We start from the raw sequence: 20,805 nt of genomic DNA on the forward strand, positions 1-20,805 counted from the left end.
CCTGCTTCATTTTGTTGGTTTTTGAACAATATGTAGGGCGGCAGATGACATTAACACTTTAAGCAAGGCGGTTGGGGATACAGTGGTGTTTTAGGCAGTAAAACTCAATCAAGAGCAGTGCTGATTACTGTTTCCTGTTCACCTTGTTTTGCTTCCCCATTGTTGGAAGTGTTCAGCGTAAATCAAGTAATAAAAGCTAAGTTAGCTCATTTTAAGAAGGTCATGGCCCTGTCACACCCTGACGATTTAGCTAGCGTATGGCGGCGTATAGAAAAATTGGCGAGTACGCTGGCGAACGTCGAGTAAGTTAGAGTTGGCATACACCGGTCATAAGTTGTAGGTAAGTTATGCGATGGTTGACACACGTTCACACACGTAGAGCTGTGTGTCTGCGTGTGTGTGAGTGTGAGAAGCCTTGGAGCCCTCACTCGGTGTCAAACAGCAGAGCCTCTGAAACAGAAGCTGAAGCCAGCATGTCGGAGTCTGCTTGTGTTCAACGATAGAGCTGCTGTTGTTGAATTTAATGAAGTTCAACCAAGCAGCAACCTCTGTCCTAAAAATATGAGTCCAATGTGGAAGTGTTAAAAACTTCAGTTCATCGAGGATCCACTTGAGGCTGGCTCCGGAAGTACCAAAAAAGACGATCTTTGCAGCATTAATAAACATGTTTACAGCCTGGTACAAAAGATGAGTGTAGTCTGAATAGCTCATTTCTGGATGTCCTCTCACTGTGAGGGGGGTGAATTTTTTTCTAATGTGGAAATTTTGAAGATATTGAGATTACTAGTCTCCCAATGAGAGGCACAGCTGCCTGCAGGAACACTGCAGCTGTTGGCTAGGAGGCTCAAAGCCCGCCTCTTTCAGAAGCAATATGGCTGCCGCTGCCGATTGGCTTCAAAACAGCGTTCAGAAACAGATGGGTGATGTCACGGATACTACGTCCATATTTATACAGTCTATGAGTTCAAAATGTGACGTTTTTGAAAGCGCTGCAGTCAATAAGTGTAACTTCCTGTAAAGAGCAGAGGCTGTGTTCCTGCTGGTTTCACTCCTCTGACACTCTCCACGGCTCATCATGTTCTTACAAAGAGAGACTGCAGAGTTTTTAATAACACACAACGTATACATCGTCATTAACCAGCGGCAGCCTTTTCATGCACTTCGTCTGCATTATTACGCTGCCTTGCACTTTGCACAAGTAGACTATAGTTGGGCATAAGTTATGAATATGTTATGTATACGCCCAACATTGAAAAAATCATCAGCGTGTGTCAGCGTTTTAGAGGCATTTTGATACGTCAGGAAAACGCTGGTTAAATCGTCAGGGTGTGACAGGGCCTTTACAGATTTATTGGTGAGAGCTTAAACTGTAAATGCAAGAGACAATTTTCAACAGAAGAGACATAACCACTTTGGAATCAATAAAATCCTTTACAAATAGATGTTTGAGGTGAGTTTATTGATTTATTAAGTAAGTAAGTAGCCATGGCAGGGATCTGTTCCACCAATAAACTGTTCACTACAGCTACATTATCTCCAGGATAGAACAGCTTTAAAGAGTTTGTATTGCCCTGTACAGCAACAGCTTTAAATGATGTTAGGGGGGGATTAGTTTAACATTTTGTTGGCCCAAGAGCACACTGGGTAAATGTCAACTATGCAGGAAATTGGTTATAATATCAGACAACATCCCTGAAGCAGCTCCTTCGGTGTGATACAATGAAAAGTGTAATTCACCTTTCACATATTTCAGGGAGGTCTTTACTGATGGAGCCGTTCATTAAAGGTGTGGCGGAGATATCGGAGTAATAATAATAATAATAAATTTTATTTAGAAGCGCCTTTCAAAGCACTCAAGGTCGCTTTACAGACAGATAAAAAACATAATAAATAAAAGAACACGATAAGATAAATAAAAACAAGCAAAGTAACACCAAGTTAAAAATGAAGCAGTGGAAATGAAGCAGGGAATGCAGTTTGAAACAGATGGGTTTTGAGTTTTGATTTGAACAGGGGTAGTGAGTCAGAGTTTCGGATGTCCGGTGGGAGTGAGTTCCAGAGTTGGGGAGCAGAGCGACCGAAAGCTCTGCTCCCCATAGTGCTGAGACGGGCGGGGGGCACAGAGAGGTGGAGGGAGGAGGAAGACCTGAGGGAGCGAGAGGGGGTGACGATGTGGAGGAGATCAGAGAGATACGGGGGGGAGAGGTTGTGGACGGCCTTGAATGTGTAAAGGAGGATTTTGAAATTGATTCTGAGTTTTACCGGTAGCCAGTGGAGCTGCTGGAGGATGGGGGTGATGTGGTGAAAGGAGGGGGTTCTAGTGATGATGCGGGCTGCAGAGTTTTGGACCAGTTGAAGTTTATGGAGGGATTTGTGAGGGACACCGAAGAGGAGTGTTTAGTGATATCTTGGGGTCGGCTCCTAGACTGGAACGCTCCCTTGTTCGTTCAGTCGGTGAAGTGATAATGACCTGTGAGGACAAGAAGCTCCTCTGATGAATGATAAGTCTGATCCCATCTTGTCCTGATTTACCATTAAAAATGTCAATCAACACAGCAACTCTCTTCTTCTTCATCTTCCAACCAGTGCATTTTGCAAAGCCACTCACTGAATATAAAAACCTCACATGATGCTAGTTTTTCCATTCTGTGCTACAGTACAAACATGGCAGTGCAAGATGGCCACCTCCGTGGAAGGGGACCATCTCCAATGTAGATGTTAAAGGCTCACTCTATGTTAACAACAAAAGATTGTTTATATTCGGGAGATTATTCACTAATTAAACATACTTATGAATATTTTATTCTACTTCTACTGTTGTAGCATATTCTCAAACCAAATGACAGAGTCTGGTCTGCTGGCCTGAGGCTTGTTTACTGATAGATCACACTCAGTATTTATACACTTCACAATGGTGTTACACAATCTCGGGTCTGAGTGACCCAGCACTACCTTTGAAGTTCATGTCATGTTCCAGGTCTGAGTGACCCAGCACTACTTTTGAACTTCTGGGACCCCATGTAGTTACACAATGATAACAGCTACACAATGCCTGACTGCCCCAGCTTATGGCCTTATACAGATCTGATGCCAAACCTCCCCATAATATTGAATTTCCCAATACTACCAAGTCTGTTCTGCTAAATGCAGCTAAATACTACACACTGTAAAGTACTTCTCTCAAGGATTTTTCATGAAGAAATCAAACAATGCCCATTTATTTTTGTCTTAACTTGAAGTCTTTCAACTGTCTGAATGTATGTTTTTAGAAGAATGTGACAGTTCAACAACTTAAGACAAACAGTCAAGAAAATGTCAACTAACTGACCCAATAATTCAACTACTGTCTTAAAATGTATGCTTACTTTAGCTAGCATTACCCACCCTTTATTGTATTGATCATCAATCAATACATTTTTAAAATAATCACAACTAGAATTATTTCAGGACACATCTAAGAGCAGAACTGGACCATCATTTTGACTCAACGTAAATCCACCATGAGCAATTACGTGGCAAAGTTTGGCAACAGTGGAGGAGGAAAACTTACTTTCAATTAGCAGAAACCTTGAGAAGAACCAAACTACTGGTTAGACCTGAGTAACAGAGATCCAGCAGAACCCATACTTAAAGGTGACATATCACGCTTTTTTCATCAATATATATTGGTCTAAGAGGTCCCCAAAACATGTCTTTAAAGTTTATGCTCAAAAAAACACTTTGAAATCAGATTTTGGTCTGCCTGAAAAGCCCTCTTCTTCAGTCCTCCTCAGAACACTCTGTTTTCTCTCTGACCACGCCCCCTCAGGAAGTGGATGTGCCTCGGCTCTCCAGCACGTTGATCTAATGTTTACATGTTGGCTGAATATACATGGCTGCTCAGAGATCGCGTTACTTCAACCCTCTGAATCTGATCCAGAATCGGATCCTGACGGAGAGGCGCCTGTAGCAGGACCTTTCTGAAGGATTGGTCACAGATTTAGTGTTTCTTAATGTTTTATTTATCAGTATGTCGAGGTGTGTCTTGGTACACAGCTACGAACATGTAGCTATGTGGCTATGCTAACTAGCGCTAGCACTTATCCATGATAAATAAAAATCATCCACTAGATCTTCAAATCTGCAGACGTGGGGAGTAAAACCGACCTCTGCCAGAAAGGCAGCAGGACCTTTCTGAAGGATTGGTCACAGATTCTGTGTTTCTTGTTGTTTTATTTGTCAGTATGTAGACGTGTGTCTTGGTTCACAGCTACAGCTACGACATGTAGCTATGTAGCTATGCTAACTAGCGCTAGCACTTATCCATGATAAATAAAAATCATCCACTAGATCTTCAAATCTGCAGACGTGGGGAGTAAAACCGACCTTTGTGTTTATTAAGACAGCCTACAACTAGCATGCCTCCCTCCTAAGCTCCTTGTTAGCACACATTTGTGCAGGTAATGAAACAAGGAGGAAGGATTCAGTATTATTTTATACAGTCTATGGGCTGAACAAGCTCCGAGCTCTGACTCCGTGACAGACCAGATATTGTTGTTACGTAACAAAAACACTGAAGTCTGAAACGGCTCGTTTCACACACATTTACAGAAAGGTGGAGAAATCAAAACAGGGGCAGAATGGATTTTTTTCATTTTCGGGGGGTTTGTAGACATGCCAGGGACACATATTTCAGGTAGAGAACCATTAAAAAGTCCATTTTGCATGATATGTCACCTTTAAGGCTGATTTATACTTCTGCATCAAATCGACAACGTAGCCTACGCAGGAGGTCCTCGTAGCTCCCGTACCTTCCCACGTAGCTGACGTGCACCTCCTCCAAAATGTAACTACCCGTAGAATCGACGCCGACCACAAGCCCTGTGATTGGTCCATTCGGCAGAATTGTATTTCCAACATTTACAGCACTTCCAGGATCTCGCTCATCGGCCGTGTATTTCATCTCCTCCTCTCTATTCTTCATGTAATCATGTCTGTATGATAAACAGCAACATGTATCAGCTGTAGATTAACAGAACACGCTCTGGATCTCTGTGGAAAAGGAAGATCGTAGCGGGTCGGAAGCAGGCGACCGGCGATCAGAGAGACCACACTGCCCTCAAGCGTTTCGGCTGAGAATTGCTGCACAACACGGACACATCGACGCACAAGTATGTGGTGCTAATGTCTGCGTCAGCCCCTGCTGTGTAGGGGTGATGAAGAAGTCTAAATCAGCCTTTAGAGGGATGTAAGGTGTCAGAGTATGAGTTCTTTATTTATTGAACATTTCATTAATAAAAGGAAGAAAAGTTCAGGTCCCTTTGAGTGAACAAAACACTACAAAGTATTAGTAAGACCTCTTTAGAATGATGGAAATATGTTCTTCAGATGTCCAAAGCAACACTAAAGGAAGAAGTTATATGTAAAAAATGAATCATTCAGAGTGACGACTCGAGCATTGGCTAAGTTGTACAGTGGAACACATTGTACAGTATATTCTAAATTCTATTAAGTTATTAGATTTGCTACTTATCAGGGATGAAGAATCGTTATTTTGTAACGCAAAACCTCCTCTCTCTCTCAACCCGATGGCAAAGTGCTGAGTCAAACATTGGCAAGTGAGCGGTCTCTCCACTTTGATTTACAGCAGTTAAATCTTTCACTTTCATTTCTTAGTCTGGATGCAAACAGACAGGTGGATTGATTTCTCCCACTTGGCTTGGCTTGGTTTGGCTTTGCCAACTTGAACCTGCTGCCACTTCCTCAGACTGTATAATGGAGACATAGTGGTTAAGCAGGAGATTTCTCAAGTGGAATAGTCTGTATTTTGTATGAGTTCACAAAATCTGTTGAGTATGACCGGGCTAACAAGTCTGAGCTTGAAGTTTCTCCACCTTCTCCACTTCTTCTTATAGGAGGACTGTCCTTTCCTCCTTTCACCTTTTGAACATAGCAGTATTTTTCAGTCATCCTCTGAAACCAACCAAGTATTCCTTACTGTTTATTATATATCATTATCTCCTTAATATCAATGTGTTAGTGCTCATCTGTTGAAATATAGATTTTATTATATTGGTAGCAACATTACTAATATTGTTTTAACCAGCTACCAGCTAAATGTAAGTTAGGCTCAGCTTACTTTACTTTCCATTTTGTGTTCTACTTCGTACAGTGATGTAGCAGTTCCATCCCTGTGGATATTGTGTGTCTTTATCTTCATTGTCAGTGCTTGTTCCACTGTGCATGAGTTTACACTCTGTGGCAAATATCCTGTTACAAGGCCCTGTTTGAGCTTGTATGCTGTTAGAATGGAGCCTAAGTGGCCAGGACTCTCTTGTAAATGGCATTCTGTATCTTAATAGAAGTATCCCTGGTAAAATAAAGGTACAACAAGTAAATTAAAATAAAATGTTTTAAAAATATATGGATATAATGGATTATCAAAAGTCCTTGAAGTGGTTAATGTCCAATATATCCATCAACTCCAAATCAGGTGATAACGCCGGAATATGGTCCTGGAGCGTAACTCCAAAGACCCAAGGACATGTCCTAATACACAAATACAAAGAAATCACAAATCTAGAGCAGTCGACTGAGGTATTACTAGACACAGTGGAGGCCTCTTGTGCTTTGTACTTTCCTAGACTTCACTACATGTACACTCTCACACAGTTGGCAGGATTTTACATCGTCTTTTTCTTTATGTTTTGACGTTCCCTTCAAATGATGCTTGCAAAACAAAATTGCATCCATCAGTGGATACATTCTTTATAAATGTTTCATATCGTGGATTTATGTTTGTGTTACACCCATTGTAGGTTCTTGATAGGCCTTGAGACAGTTCTTTTCAGCATTTGAAGTTGAATTGCCACCACACTTAGCCTCTCTTGTTTGCACTAAGCGATATGCTGACAAATTAACAAATTGCATCAGTTTAAAAAGTCAGTGAGGCTTAAGTGCTGCCAGTGTCAGCCACCTCTTGAAAGTGCCTGTGTTCAGCAGCCACAATATGTGTGTTAACCTTGTTAATTATGTATATCAGCACTGAAGCATCATGGGACAGAAGGATAGTCTCCAGTCAGTATATAGAGCTGAGGTATATCTGGTTTTAATGCTTTGTGGCTTCACTCTGACTCTACAGTGATGCTCTGTGTTTCACATGATGTGTTAGAAGCCCTGCTCTAGTTTGTTAATGGTTTCATTTATTCAGTTCAAGTATAAATTCATGAGTTTGAGGATGCTTATAGTGATGCATGTTCGTGCAGACATGTGCGCAAAGGAGCCACTCCACGCGCATTGGAGGAATAGATGGGGGGTGGCAACCAACATGGCTGTGGCCTAGTTGTGCATGTGGAGCATGATGGATGGATGGAGGGTCGAAGGACACATACAGTGTAGGATAGAAGAGAGAGATTAGATCATATATGTATATTACTTACATTCCATGTGCTTTTTCTTTGGAGCCGTCTGCTCATGTGTGGTGGCTTTGCACACAGCTCGGGACACATCGGACCCCGTCAGGCTGTACTGCGCCGCGGCGATGCGGTCCGTCAGAGTCTGACCCGACATCTTCTCTCCGTGGAGCTCACCTTCGACTGTAAAGCGTCCAATGTGTTCCTAACCCCAGAAACACCGAGATGAAGGGCCGGCCTCAGTAATCCCAGCTGCCGTCGAATGCACCACAAAAGCCTCAGCACGAGGAATAGATAGAAGAACACTTTCTATACAACTGGATTTAGTTGCATAACAATACCGGGACTGGCCGATTCACACTCAGTGTTGGATGAGCATGCGTTTCTGGAGCAATCATTTACTGACTTTCCTACCTAAGGACCAGTATCCCAGTATACAATATTCTAATATTGTAAGCGAAATGTTGGGAATAAATCCTCCTCCGGCTCTGGGTTTAGTTCCCCTCCTTTGATTTCAGTTCCTCTCTGTTTCACGTTATTTGTCGGCCAGCCTCTCTGACAGAACGGTCCCCCCCCGGATGATGCTGCCTCCCCCCTCTCTTCCTTCCTCCTGCCTCTCGGATAATCCTCGGTCCCTGTGTATCAGCGGGGCGTGCAGGGGAACATCATCCCCCTCTATCCAGAGCAGCGGTTCTTCCTCCTCCTCCTCTTCCTCCCCAGCTGGACACCTTCTCTCTGCAGCGGCCCACCGTCAGTTGCAAGCCCCGGCGATTTGCGCTTCAGTCCGGGTCGAATGATGGAGGTGTCCTCGATGGATTTACATCCACTTGTTTATTTAATTATTAATCTATTCATATTACTCACGGTGCCCCGCCCCCTCCTCCGTGTCAGGTGACGCGTCATTACCAACCCTGCTGCTTCCTCCTCCATCGCGAGAGCATGGGAGGAGACGCGAGCTCAGATGGAGGTTGTGGATGTGTAAGGCCACAAAGGGTTACACAGGCTACCCTGTGGTCGAGCTTGATTCATGCAGCTACCCTACTATGAAGGTCATATGAAGCATGCTGCCTCTGTGATTTCTATGTTCTTCAGTGGGGACGTGATGGATGCCTTCTGTCCCTGTCCATGGTACTGATCTGCTCTCCTCTGGGAGCATTGTGCATCATTAGACAGCTCTTCACAGCTGTGCAGTGGAAGCAATATCTCAGTATTATTCTATTTCACATTAAAGTCTTTCATTCACACTATATGCACGCAATGATATTTTCTCACATCACTTATTGTTTTACAACTTGGTCACACACAACAGCCGGCACATTAAAACCATTCAGGTCTCTCTTTAAGAAGACCGTCAAAATGTTAGACAGGAAACCTCCATTCCCATTATTGCAACATAGTCAGGAAGTATAATATCTTAAACATTGAACATTTTCAAACCTATACTGACATCTGTCTGTTTTTAAAGTTTTAAATGGACTTGCCCCTCCATCATTGATCAAATGTATAAAATAAACATAATATGTTAAATATAGAGCACAGACAAGAGGAGACTGTGATGTACCGAGATGTAAAACCAAATTCAGCTAGATGGTAGTGTCTGTCAGAGGCACACAGTTCTGGAACAAACTACCAGCTCACATCAGGGAGCTTGAGAACTATACCTTTAAAAAAACACTTAAACATTAAAAACAAACCAGTCATGTAGTCATGAATAATCTGTTTCCTCATTTGATGCCCGTTCCTGGAGGCTTTGGTACGGTGACCCTGAAGGCCAATAGTAATAAATATTTAAAAAGCGCAAAATAAATTTCACTTCACAAAAATACATTTCAGAGATCACAAAATACATTTCAAACATCTTTTGTGATCTCTAAAAAGTATTTTATGATCTCTAAAATGTATTTGTGTTCAGTGAAATTTATTTTGCACTTTAGAAATATGTATTACCATTGGCCTTCAGGGCCACCGTACTTTGGCCTCACCATCCATTCTGCTTTTATAATGTCACAAAAATGTACATTTTGTAAGTTAAATGTGTTTGTAAGTCAGTTGGTGTAGTGTCCTGTTAACTGTCTTGTGACATCCTTTCATTTTAAATCTTGTTGTTTTATGTTTTATTTAAGTACCTGTGTTAGGACCATGGATAAAATTTAGCTATTGTGCTAATTCAGTCATATTTACATTGAGGCATACTGTTGAAATGTTGATTAATGTGCATTGTCCTAATCAAATAAACTCAAATTAAATTAAATTCAACTTTTGAGAAAGAAAACAACTGAATTAATAAATCATACATGAAGACAACACGTGTTTAAAAATATTAAGAAATAACTTGAATTAAACTAATGTCTTATGCAACATACCTGTGATAGACCTTTCCTCATCTTCCCTTCATGGAGGTTGTACTGCTCAGTTTTTAATCAAACTACTTCATTAGTGGTGACTGATCTCTGGACATTGAAGGGGCTGTAGTTTGGGTGCCACTACATTCAGCACCCAAAAGTCCAGCCCCAAACCCCCAAAACGTTGAAAATCTGTGCAAACTGAAGACAGAAAGAATTGATTTGTTGTTTATACATGGTTGCCTCTTTGTGTGGTACAATTTCCACAGCAGGCATGTTCACTTACTGTGTCTTAAGTTAGATGTTACTGTGAGTCAGCATGAATCATACAGAGACCCAAAGACAGACAGCCATCATTGATGTAGACACAATCAATTGTGTTCTCTACTGTAGTCTTTTGGGTATGGATGTATATTTGCTTGGTTATTTGGTAACACCTCATACAGCTTAAATAATCACACTTTATTTAATCCTACAGTCTGACATCACCTCTCCAAATAATGCATTGTACAACCCCAATCCCAAAATTGGGATGCTGTGCAAAACCTTGATAAAAAAAAACTGATTTTAATTTTTTTTTTGCAATTTTTTGAAACCTTATAGTTGATTCAAAATAGTTTAAAGGCAGAAAATGAAATATGAAAACTGACAAATTGTATTGTTTAATGAAAAATATATGCTTGCTTTAAATTTGACACCAGATGGGCATCATCCATCCATCCATCCATCCATCCATCCGTCCATCATCTTGACCGTTTATCCCGTTCAGGGTCATGGGGGGCTGGAGCCTATCCCTGCAGACATCGGGCAGAAGGCAGGGTACACACCAGACAGGTCGCCAACCTATCACAGGGCAAACACAGAGAGACAGACAACCATTCACGCACACACTCACACCTATGGGCAATTTAGAGTGACCAATTAACCTGGAGAGCATGGTTTTGGAATGTGGGAGGAAGCTGGAGTACCCACGCATTTATGAGGAGAACATTCAAACTCCACACAGAGAGGCACCTGCCTGACTGGGGATCTGAATCAGCAACCTTCTTGCTGTGAGGCAACAGCGCTACCCACCACACCACCATGCAGCCTCAGTTTGGCATCAGGGGCATGAAAGCACTGAAAAAGTTGTTTAATCCGTAAGAAATAAAAACCTAAGGGGACTTCTCCCAACTTAATATGATACTTTGCAAGAGTAACCTAATTATTAACAGATTCAGAGAATCTGATGAGAACAAGACCAAAAACCAGAACTGTATGGCCATGATTGTTGGGCCCTCAGGTAGCACTGCATTAAAAACAGACATGACTCTGTAGTGGAGCTCACTTCCAAAAACCACTCTCTGTGAAAACAGTTTGTCACTGTATCGTCAAGTGAAGGTCAAAGGTTCAAAGTTTGTGAAGGTCCTAAAAAATAGGGTGCTCTGAATTCCTTTTGCTGCTTCAAATATTTTTAAACTGAAGATAACTCAAGATATGTTGGACCAGATGCAAAGAATAGTGTCAAAACATTTCAAATGTCAGGATGAGAGTGACATGGCGCATGTAACCCTCCCATTAGAAATCTTTATTAAGTCACATCAATATGGAATGGCACAGCATCTTCACTTTGTCCACAGGGACTCAAATGAAATGTTAAAAGTCATCAAAGCTGTTCCATATATACAAATAATCAAATTTAAATACAATAGCTTTTAAAAGTAAAATTATCATAATAAATACAAAAAATGTACAAACTATTTCCCCAGTTGTGTTCCAGTGTTTTGTTTTTTTATGTCAAGTTGAGGTTTGTCACTAGTGTTGATCAGTTGTGTTAATCCCTCTCCCTCCCCCTGCTGTGTCCTCACGTCTTGATAAGACCCTCTAGAAAGTCTTTTTCCACCATCTCCTCGATGTTCTGTCGAGCTCGGCTCCAGAACACTTTCTGGCTCTCCAGTTTGTGTCCCTCCTTGTGGCCGTGGAAGGAGGCGTCTGTGGGGTTATGGGCGTAGGTGGGACCTGAGCGGCTGCTGGCCTTGCTGTTGAACACCTGGCTGAGCAGGTTAAAGAAAGGGAGCAGCTGCTCCATGCTGCGGATCACATAGAGGGTCAGCATGAGGTGACCTGGCTCCCAGGACAGGGTTCGAGTGGAGCAGTCCTCTTCTGGGTTTTTCTAAGAGGGGAGGAATTGTTTATCTAATTATTCAAGTAGAAACATTTATTTGCAAATCCTGAAGGTGGGAGATGATGCAGCAAGGATTCAAAAAGCTTAAAGTCACACCCTGCTGAACACTCCCTTAGAGTGACACAGTCATTTGTCTCCATTATTTAATAACTGTGTGAAGACAGAAGGAAGAAAAGATACCTTGGCTCGTTTCCTTAGCAGCTTGGCCAGTCGGACTACGTAGGGTTTAAACTCTCTCTGGTGAGTCCCCTGTCGTCTAACTTCCAGTCCTGAATCGTCTGATGCTTCTGGGATGAACGCCCAGCGGTACCTAGAATGAGGCAGGACTCAATCAGATGACACAATGTTGACCTTTTTAACAGATCTGTAAAAGATGAGTATTCAAACGTCTCAATCATATCCATCCATATTTGGCCAGTCGGACTACGTTCATTCATTCTTATAACAGTTTGTTAGAAAACTGTTAGAAAACTTATAACAGTTTCATTTATCTATTTATTTATTTATCTATTTATTTATCATCTAGTTCAAATTGTAGTCACTTTTATTTTATTTTATTTTTTAAGTGTAGCATCTTATTTTCTTTAATATTTCAGTGTTTTATTATCTTGGAAATGTATTTTATTTTGGTGATTTAATTTCCTGCGTTAAGTTTTAACATCTTAGTTTACCTCCAGTGTTTCCTCATTAAGATATCATGAGAGCGTTTCCTCAGTTTGTTCAGCAACTTCTTTTTTATTTATATTGTTGTTGTTATTGTTATAGTTATAGTTATTATTATTATTAGTAGTAGTAGTATTAGTAGTAGTAGTAGTAGTATTAGTAGTAGTAGTAGTAGTATTGTTGCATATATAGTGTGTTCTTAACTTTAGGATTGTGGGGTGGGTTTGGGGTCGGTGCTGGGGTTGGGATTAGGATTAGGATTAGGATGGGGGGGGTCTTTTTTATGTCTTTTTCCTAACTTATTCTATTTTATGTTGTTTTTATGTACAGCACTTTGTGTTACAATGTCATTATCTGAAAAGCACTTTATAAATAAAGTCTGATTGATTGATTGATTGATTGATTGATTGGTATTTATGAAATTTGCCAATTCTTCCAATTAGAATTGGTATCTTCAATTACCCCTGCTGTATCCATCTATTCCAAATGCTGAGAGGCTTACATGCTGAACTTCAACAGATTCAGCAAATGATTTCTATTTCTGATTCCCATCCAACCCATTCACAAACAAAGGCTATTATTACTGAGGCTATACTAACATCTGAAACTGAGGCAGGCTCTCAGGAGGAAGAGCCAGAGCCAGGTCCAGGAGCTTGCAGGCAGACAGATAAAGGTTGAGCCATCGCTGACTGTTGTAGGAGGTGGAGAAGCCGTTTCCACCAGAGTAGGTGGTCTCTAATCCAGCTACAGATGGACCCGACGTCCTGGAGATTGACAGGATGAAACATCAGTTACAATGTTCACATACTGCTGTAACACAATTAGTAATATCATGAAATATACCTGGATATGTCCTCATCCGCTGTCAGCTCCTGCTCCATCAGAAGAAACACCTGAACCTGCAGTATGAACCAGCATGTCAGAGTGGATAAATAAGATCAGAAGACAGAGAACTAAAATAAACACACCACCCTACAGTGAGTTGACAATAAAGAGACGGTTAACAGTGTGTTGTTGTACTCACCAGTTCAGTGATCATGGTGGGCCACAGGGAGGTGAGGTGTTGAGGAGACATACGGAGCAGCAGAACTCTGAAGAACAGGAACACCTGAGCATGGAGGATCGGCACCTGAGGCAGCCGCAGGCTCTCCACAAGACGCTCTGAACACACAGACAAACTTTAAACTATCTGCTCTGCTCAGAGGTAAAAGACATGGGTCGTTAACCTTTAGAGGCTGTACCAAGATCATTTAGACTACAAGTACACCTTGATGTACACTGTGTTCCAAATTATTATGCAAGTTGCATTTTAGTCAATATTCTAAAGACGATGTAAACAGTCGTTTTCAAATTTGTTAGGAAGTCAGATAGTGAATATATTTCCTCAACTGTGTGGTTAAAATGATGCTTTTCAAAATACGTCTGCTGCATTTTTAAATAAATAAATGCAGAATCTGCAGAAATGAGTGTGCCAAATTATTATGTAAGTTGGTGATAAGAGCATATAACTTGTGAAGTTTTACCTCCTTTTCTTTCAGTGAGGGTCAGAGGTCACTGTAAACTGATTTAGTTTCTGATGACTTCTCTGATGACTCTGTGAGCTGTACCTTGTATGTCTTTCCAAAGATGCTCTTTGAGCTGTATTTCTCACCATCACTGTAAATTATCTTCTTTATTATTGCCCCCCCCATCAGGTCCTTTAAGGGTTGACCGGCACTCATCAGTTAATATAACTTTGGAGAAGTCGGCCTTCATGTATAGTTGAGCCTATTCCAGTCGTTATTCATGATGTGTTTTCTTCAGTGGGGGTCTTTTCTTTGCTTTCTGGACCTTTGCCACTTGTCTTAACATCCTACATGGAGTAGACCTGGGTACATCATCGAGCCCCACAGCTTTGAAAACGGCCTTACTGATAGCTAAGGGTCTTTGATCAACCTCTTGTTTGATTCTTGACAGTTCTCACTTTGATGATGTTCGACAGGCTTCTTCTCCTCTGGGTTTTCTCCCATCCTGACTATTCTGAACGTATCTTTTTATCCTGACTATTCTGAACGTATCTTTTTATCATGACTATTCTGAACGTATCTTTTTATCCTGACTATTCTGAACGTATCTTTTTATCCTGACTATTCTGAACGTATCTTTTTATGGATCGGGGCTCACGCTGTCATTTCTTGTCTATATCATTGGTAGATTCCCTCTTACTCAGACTCTTGACAGTTTGACTCTTGTCCTCTTTGGTCAGGTCACTTTTCTTGCCCATGGTCAAAGTTGAATAGGACTTGCATAATAATGTGGCACACCCATATATACGTGGTCTGTGATAAAGAATATTAGAAAGCTTTTTAGACTAAAAAAAAAAGGGTTTTGTTAAAGCACAAGGCCTTAAATACATCAGACTAAAACACTTTTTCTCTCTGAACATCAGTCTTCCAGATTTTCAAGAAAAGGTTACCTGCATAATAATTTGGAACACTGTAGATACAGATGCAGTAATTATGAGTGTAACTTGAGTGATTCCATATGTGTTTGTTTTTAATTGGGCTCATTAAGAGGCTCATTTATGCTAAATATGGCAGATAGGACTGTACCTGCTTGTAATGGTAAACTTTCTCTCACATTAAAGGTTGTTACTTGCATACACATACAGCATTTGGATGAAACCCTGATACATGTACAGTAAACGTGTGAATTGTTGACCTTGTATATCTGGGAGGTATTTCTGGTACTGGTCCACTTCACTGCTGTAGATGGTGAAAGCCAGCCGTTTGAGTAGCATAGCTCTCTGCTCAAGCTCAGCATCACGGTTTGTGAAGAGACTCAGAGAGCTGCTCTGAGCGACCGCCACCCGAGCTGAAGAGGAAGACAACAAGTCATTGTTATGTTCACCACTATTTAAACTGTTCTGTGACTGTTTCTGAATGCAGGGTCTGAGGACAGACGGTATATACTGTGCACTTAGGTCAAATTAGTGACATGTGACATTGAATAAAAACACATGAGGCAGATTTAAGATATCTAACTCCACCACTATCTGCAGCTGAATGAGCTACAGATTTGATTGAAGTGGATATTTAAGAGCTTGTTTTGATGCAGATTCAACACAGCCTGTGATGAGATATGATTGGAGTAGAGTACCCTGCAGAAGATGATCGGGTAAATGATCTGTAACCTCACCGAGTGGTAACATCTACACTTATTCATTATTGAGAATTAACAATATGGCTTACTCATGAGGTCTCTAAATGTGGTCTTGTCATGAGTCATCAAGTGGTCAATGATGGCTCTCCAGCTGAGGAAGAGGAAAATGATGTTAAGATTAATACTTCAGAAACATTCAGACATAATTATGACACACAGCAGCATTAAAACCAGCAGTGACATAACAGATGCCAAAAATTAGACTTTTAAAATAATCTACATTTAAAGCATTTTAAGTTCTTATTCTTATTGACAGTACTTTTTAACACTTGATTCATCATGAATACTAAAAGGAAACAGATCATCGCATTGCTACTTCCTCTGTGCACATACAGACTGTAATGATACAATTTGAATGTCATCATAACACATCACATCAGAGATGTGAGGATACACTCAACCCATGATTCGATTTGAGTCCTGATTTTTGGTTCACGATACGATTCACTCCGATTCTGTAATAATTTTCAAGAGAACTGGATCGAACTCAAAATTTACATAACTATTATTTTATTTTACTTCTCAGATATGGACAGTTGTAATATATATTTGTTCTCTTATATTTCTTTGTAAACAAAGTAATCCTTTTTCAATCTTAAGGTGTGTTGTAACTCAAATAAAAACACTGCACACTTTTTTTCTGCAACTTGTAAAAAAACTAAAATCCCTGTACAGAAATACCTTGTTGGAAAATTTCAGAACAATTATAGAGAAATGTAAATTGAGTGATTCCCAAATGAAAGTATTAAATATTCAAACGAATGAGGTAAATCTCTTTAAATTAGGGATGTACATTTCAAGTATTTTCCGTGATTGATCTTTGGAAATGTTAACGATCAATTATCTATTAATCATTAAAAAAACGTGAATGTTTTCCATGTCAAAAATAATGTCAAATGTGTTTTTTTCCCCACTGATAACCCGGATAATTTCAGACCCATCTCAAACCTTCCATTTCTCTCAAAAATACTAGAACACACCATCTCCGCCCAACTCAAGCAGTACCTCCACACCAACCAACTATATGAGACTTTCCAATCCGGCTTCCGCACCCACCACAGCACTGAAACTGCTCTGCTCAAAGTTACAAATGACCTCCTACTCTCCACTGACTCCAGTTCCCTCAACATCCTCCTCCTCCTCGACCTCAGCGCAGCCTTTGACACAATTGATCACTCCATCCTCCTCAGTCGCCTGCACTCATGCATTGGAATAACTGGTTCAGCACTCTCCTGGTTCAGCTCCTACCTCTCCGACAGACTCCAATACATCTCCATCAATAACAACAAGTCCCGTACCACCCCCGTCACACATGGTGTCCCCCAAGGCTCGGTGCTTGGTCCCCTTCTGTTCATCCTGTATATGCTCCCCCTCGGTCACATCATACGCCACCATGGACTCCAATTTCACTGCTACGCCGACGATACCCAGCTCTACATCTCCACAAAAACCATCACTCCTGCCGTCATCTCCACTCTCACAAACTGCCTCACTGACCTCAAACACTGGATGAGCAAAAATTTCCTAAAACTCAACTGCAATAAGTCTGAAATCATTCTAATCGGCCCCAAATCCCTCCTCCCCTCCACCCAGAACTTCTCACTACGCATCGACAACCACACAGTCACACCCTCCCCAGTAGTCCGTAACCTTGGCATCATCCTCGACCCCACCCTCTCCTTCAAACCTCACATCAGAAACATCACCAAAGTGTCCTTTTTTCATCTCTGCAACATTGCACGCCTCAGATCCTCTCTCTCCTCCTCTGCTGCAGAAACACTCATACACGCCTTCATAACCTCCCGACTGGACTATTGCAACAGCATTCTCTACAGCCTTCCCTCCACCGACCTCAAAAAACTTCAATATGTCCAAAATTCAGCTGCCCGTTTACTCACCCACTCCCACTCCAGAGCCCACATCACACCCATCCTTCAGCATCTCCACTGGCTCCCCATTCAGCACCGAATCCACTTCAAGATCCTGCCCATCACCTACAAAGCCCTCAATAACCTCGCCCCCTCTTACCTTCCGACCTCCTCAAACGTCACTCCCCATCTCGCCGCCTCAGATCATCAGATGCCAACCTCCTGTCCCCTATCACCAAGTCCAAGCACCACACCTTGGGGGACAGAGCCTTTGCCATCGCTGCTCCGACTCTCTGGAACTCTCTCCCTCCACACATCCGTAACTCTGACTCTATCCTCTCTTTCAAAAACCACCTCAAGACCTACCTGTTCCAAAAAGCATACCACACATGACCTCTCCCCCCGCCCCACCTCTGTCCCTGTTTTGTTTGTTTTTATTTATGTGTTTTATTTTCTTTCTTTAGTTTTCATCTTATGTAAAGTGACTTGGAGTACTAAGAAAAGCGCTATATAAATTCTATGAATTATTATTATTATTATTATTTTTAAATCAAATGTTCCTTCCCGACACAGTGTATATTACTGACAGTATTAAACAGCTACAGATCATATTAATGTGTTCAAAATGTTAACACGCTGAATATCAACGTGAGGAGCAGGCTTATAAATAATCTCTGTGGACTCATGGTCATAGAGTGAAGACTCAGACTACAACATGTGGATTTACTGCAACAGGACAACTGAACAGGATCAGATTTCAGACTCAGTGTCCAGTTTTCTCCTTCTTATTGAGAAAAAGAAGCATTTAAACGTGGTCAGGTGTCAGCCGGGAGCACAACCGGGTCAGAATCAGTCCGGCGGCGGAGAAAAAAAGCGCTCGTGGAGACCTGTCACTCAGCTGCAGCCCCCAGCTGAGCGTCTCCGCTGTGTTCAACACCTTCAGTCAGCTGATTCTGAAACATGCTTTAAACTTAAAACACCTCCACTCAGCGAGTGACGAGAGAGCAGCACAAGAGACTTAATTTACCGTCTTACGATATATCCTTACATCCCTACATCAAAGCCTTCTTTTGGTGCTCACTTGGAGATGTATTTCAATTTCCATATTCAAAATGGTGACATGAATTTAAACCTAGAATTTCCCTTTGAATAATGTTGACGAAAATTGGTCAAAATAAGAGTTTTTGTGATGATCAGACCGTCTGAAGAAACACTTTCTATGAAGTAGGATAATCACTGAACTCAATTTGGGGCTACACTGAAATGTATCTTACCACTCCAGTTGTTAACTCATGTTGTGAGGGTGCGAGTTTGATTCTAGAACCTTCCAAAACTTCTTCCTCACATTTAATAATGCTACTCTGACTCCATCACCCCATATTCCAAACCTCTAAGTATTTTTTGACACCAACCTTACCTTTGAAAAACATATCACCCACATCACCAAACCTGCCTTCTTCTACCTGAAAAACATCGCCTGACTCCGCCCACTACTCTCCTTCCCTACAGCTGAAATCCTGATTCGTTCATTCATCACCTCCAGAATCAACTACTGTAACATAATTTATACAAGTCCTCAATAAACTCCAGCACATCCAGAACTCAGCTGCCCGTTTACTCACTCCCATTCCCGTGATCACATCACCTCTGTCCTCCAAAACCTTCGCTGGCTTCCCGTCCCCCAATGCATTCACTTCAAACTCCTCCTCCTGACCTACAAAGCCCTCTATCACCTTGCCCCCTCCCATCTCAATGACCTGCTTGACTCTTACAACCCCTTCTATTTTGTTTCTTTTATTCTGTCTTTTATTGTGTATTATTTGTAAAGTGTCTTTGAGTTTTCTGAAAAGCGCTTTATAAATAAAATGTATTATTATTATTTTATTGTTACATTAATGCTGTCTATAAAGGTGGTCACCAACACACTACTCCTCCTACTCACTGGCTGACACAGGAGGAGTCCATCTGGAAGAAGGTGTGGTCCATGAAGAGATCGAAGGCTTCCTTCTTCCATGCACGGCGGGTGTACTGGTACCCGCTCAGGCTGCTCAGCAGTTGGATGCAGGCTCTGTAGCTGGGGGCGTTGTGAGCACTGCCAGGAAAAACAGGAAATACATAAAACATGCTACAACACTCGTGGCAGTTCACAACCCTTCATTTACACTCATCAACATGAAAAGATCACTATTGTTTATCCACTTAACCTGTCACATGTTTCACCATCAGCCATTATTTTGTTAAAAGATGTAAATTAAGCATGTTCCATTACAAAGAAAATCATAGAGACAATAAAGATTTCAAAAATAATGAGAAGTAAGAAAGCTTATCTCTACCTGTGGTTACGGAGGTAGGGCACTACGTAGTGCATGATATTAACCAGCAGTGGGATCACCCTCTCCTTCTCATCACTGTAGAAGACCATGTCCAAAAGATGAGCCAGCACCTGACAAACACATTTAGCATTCAGATCAGTCTCACACCACATGCTTTCAGGGAATATGCCAACACTGAGTGACTGTCTTCTAACAATAGAAAGTAGGTATTCATCTCTATTTAGTGTTCTGCATTGATTTCTTGGCTGGAAAATAACACAATAGGAGCACAGTCGGACCTAAAGTCTCTAAAAGTAGTATGGGAGGTAGAACCTTCAGTTATCAGACCCCTCTCCTTTGGAATCATCTACCAGTCAGGGTCCGGGAGGCAGACACCCTCTCTACTTTTAAGAGTAAGCTTCAAACTTTCCTTTTTGATAAAGCTTATAGTTAGAGCTGGATCAGGCTTGGACCAGCTCTCAGTTATGCTGCTATAGGTTTAGACTGCCGGGGGAACTGGCACAAGGACACACTGGGATCCTATCTCACCCCCTCCCACAACCCTCTCATCACTTACTTTAACTCTCCCTGTCCCATTAAAGTTACTAACCATAGACCTTTCTGGAGTCCCTAAGCTCCCTTGTCTCGGTTCCTCTGAGCTGCTGTGGACGTTCCAGACTCCAGCTCATCACTATCACGCTCCCTCTCTCTCTCATTCTCCTCTATCCCTCTTTCCAGACCCAACTTGGTCAAGGCAGATGTCTGTCTAACATGAGTCTGGTTCTGATCGAGGTTTCTGCCTGTTAAAGGAAGTTTATCCTCTCCGCTGTAACTCGCTACATACTGTGAGATGCAATGCTCATG

The 20,805-nt window shown here is 41.5% G+C and overlaps 2 protein-coding genes across 3 annotated transcripts in view; both read right to left on the bottom strand.

Annotated features, from left to right (window-relative positions):
• The window catches only part of snap91a (synaptosome associated protein 91a), a 91,030-nt gene extending 81,220 nt beyond the window's left edge, over positions 1 to 9,810 (bottom strand). The window contains exons 1-2 of the mRNA XM_034698723.1: positions 9,755 to 9,810; positions 7,419 to 7,596 (exon numbers count right to left, since the gene is read on the bottom strand). Coding sequence (XP_034554614.1) covers positions 7,419 to 7,596; positions 9,755 to 9,775 — 199 coding nt within the window. The 5' untranslated portion in view covers positions 9,776 to 9,810. The remainder of the gene's footprint in view (positions 1 to 7,418; positions 7,597 to 9,754) is intronic.
• A 1,443-nt stretch (positions 9,811 to 11,253) lies between these two features.
• The window catches only part of dop1a (DOP1 leucine zipper like protein A), a 37,589-nt gene continuing 28,037 nt past the window's right edge, over positions 11,254 to 20,805 (bottom strand). For both annotated transcript variants that reach the window (XM_034697511.1, XM_034697510.1), the window contains 9 exons: positions 19,963 to 20,072; positions 19,572 to 19,721; positions 15,791 to 15,852; positions 15,261 to 15,413; positions 13,585 to 13,721; positions 13,404 to 13,459; positions 13,160 to 13,324; positions 12,078 to 12,207; positions 11,254 to 11,885 (listed from right to left, as the gene is read on the bottom strand). In XM_034697511.1, the coding sequence (XP_034553402.1) occupies positions 11,577 to 11,885; positions 12,078 to 12,207; positions 13,160 to 13,324; positions 13,404 to 13,459; positions 13,585 to 13,721; positions 15,261 to 15,413; positions 15,791 to 15,852; positions 19,572 to 19,721; positions 19,963 to 20,072 (1,272 nt within the window). In that variant the 3' untranslated portion in view covers positions 11,254 to 11,576. The remainder of the gene's footprint in view (positions 11,886 to 12,077; positions 12,208 to 13,159; positions 13,325 to 13,403; positions 13,460 to 13,584; positions 13,722 to 15,260; positions 15,414 to 15,790; positions 15,853 to 19,571; positions 19,722 to 19,962; positions 20,073 to 20,805) is intronic.

Source organism: Notolabrus celidotus, chromosome 12 (genome assembly GCF_009762535.1).
Source record: "Notolabrus celidotus isolate fNotCel1 chromosome 12, fNotCel1.pri, whole genome shotgun sequence".
NCBI lineage: Eukaryota > Metazoa > Chordata > Actinopteri > Labriformes > Labridae > Notolabrus > Notolabrus celidotus.